This window comes from Lucilia cuprina, chromosome 3 (genome assembly GCF_022045245.1).
Source record: "Lucilia cuprina isolate Lc7/37 chromosome 3, ASM2204524v1, whole genome shotgun sequence".
Taxonomy (NCBI): domain Eukaryota; kingdom Metazoa; phylum Arthropoda; class Insecta; order Diptera; family Calliphoridae; genus Lucilia; species Lucilia cuprina.
In genome coordinates, this window is record NC_060951.1 from 3,160,203 (window position 1) to 3,161,376 (window position 1,174).

At 28.2% G+C, this 1,174-nt stretch overlaps 1 protein-coding gene across 1 annotated transcript in view; it reads left to right on the forward strand.

Moving 5' to 3' along the window:
• The first annotated feature begins 14 nt into the window (after window positions 1–14).
• LOC111684942 overlaps window positions 15–1,174 on the forward strand; it is a 3,664-nt gene continuing 2,504 nt past the window's right edge. Inside the window, exons 1-2 of the mRNA XM_046946292.1 lie at window positions 15–483; window positions 540–756. Coding sequence (XP_046802248.1) covers window positions 364–483; window positions 540–755 — 336 coding nt within the window. The 5' untranslated portion in view covers window positions 15–363 and the 3' untranslated portion in view covers window position 756. The remainder of the gene's footprint in view (window positions 484–539; window positions 757–1,174) is intronic.

A 1,174-nucleotide genomic window follows, 5' to 3' on the forward strand; every position in this document is an offset into this window, starting at 1 on the left:
AGAAAAGAACAACAACAAAAAATTACTAAGTAAAATAAACCACAATTGTTTTTAGGAGAAGTTCTGGTTTAATGGTTTGTTATTTAATACTAATAAAAGAACACTTTTCACTTCGATACAAATGTATGAATAATAACGTCAAGTTGCAAACCTTTTTTTATTATTTTATCGGACAAATAATAAATTTCAATTAGTTTGCTAATGATAATGTTAACAAATCAATAACAAACACTCGCTATTTAGAGACTAAATAGTAAAGAACTAAAGAAAGTAAATTAAAAAAAATATGTTTGTTTTTTTTTAACTAATTAGTGGAAAATTAATTTAGTAAAAAAAAATAAAAAAATTGTTTACAAAATAAACATGTTTTCAAAAACTAGCTGCTGTTGCTGGAAATCACCAAATAAAACGGAAATTACTACAGATGTTACCACAGGTGGTATACAAAATAAGAGCTATGATTCCTGGGAACCATTTCCACAAGTACGTTTTGTTAATTAAATACAGTTGTTTTATTAACATATTATTGTTTTTTCTAGACACAATCCTCTTCGATAGCAACGGATCAAGAATCTAAATCATCTTCTGTGGCTGTGATCCAACAACCTAAATTATCGAAAAGTTCTCGCAGTTCTTTGGAAAGTATAAAACTTTCAAAAATTGATTTGAATTTAGATTTATTTGAAGATAATAAACGTTTTACGGATATGTCGGAAACTATACACAAAAGTTTTTCGGATTTGAATAATATTTAAGGTAAATATTGAAAAACTAATTACAATTTTTGTTTTAAATATTTTTCATTATCTACAGTTTTGTCAAAATTTTCTAAATCAGTTTTAGTTATGTCGAGATTCAGTTATAGTTAAGTTCTAGTTCGGTTCTAGTTAAGTTCTAGTTCAGATCTAGTTCAGTTCTAGTTCAGTTCTAGTTCGGTTCTAGTTCAGTTCTAGTTCAGTTCTAGTTCAGTTCTAGTTCAGTTCTCATTCAGTTCAAGTTAGGTCTAGTTCAGTTTTAGTTCAGTTCTAGTTCAGTTCTAGATCAGTTCTAGTTCAGTTCTAGTTCAGTTCTAGTTCAGTTCTAGTTCAGTTCTAGTTCAGTTCTACTTCAGTTCTAGTTCAGTTCTACGTCAGTTCTAGGTCAGTTCTAGTTTAGTTCTAGTTCAGTTCTAGTT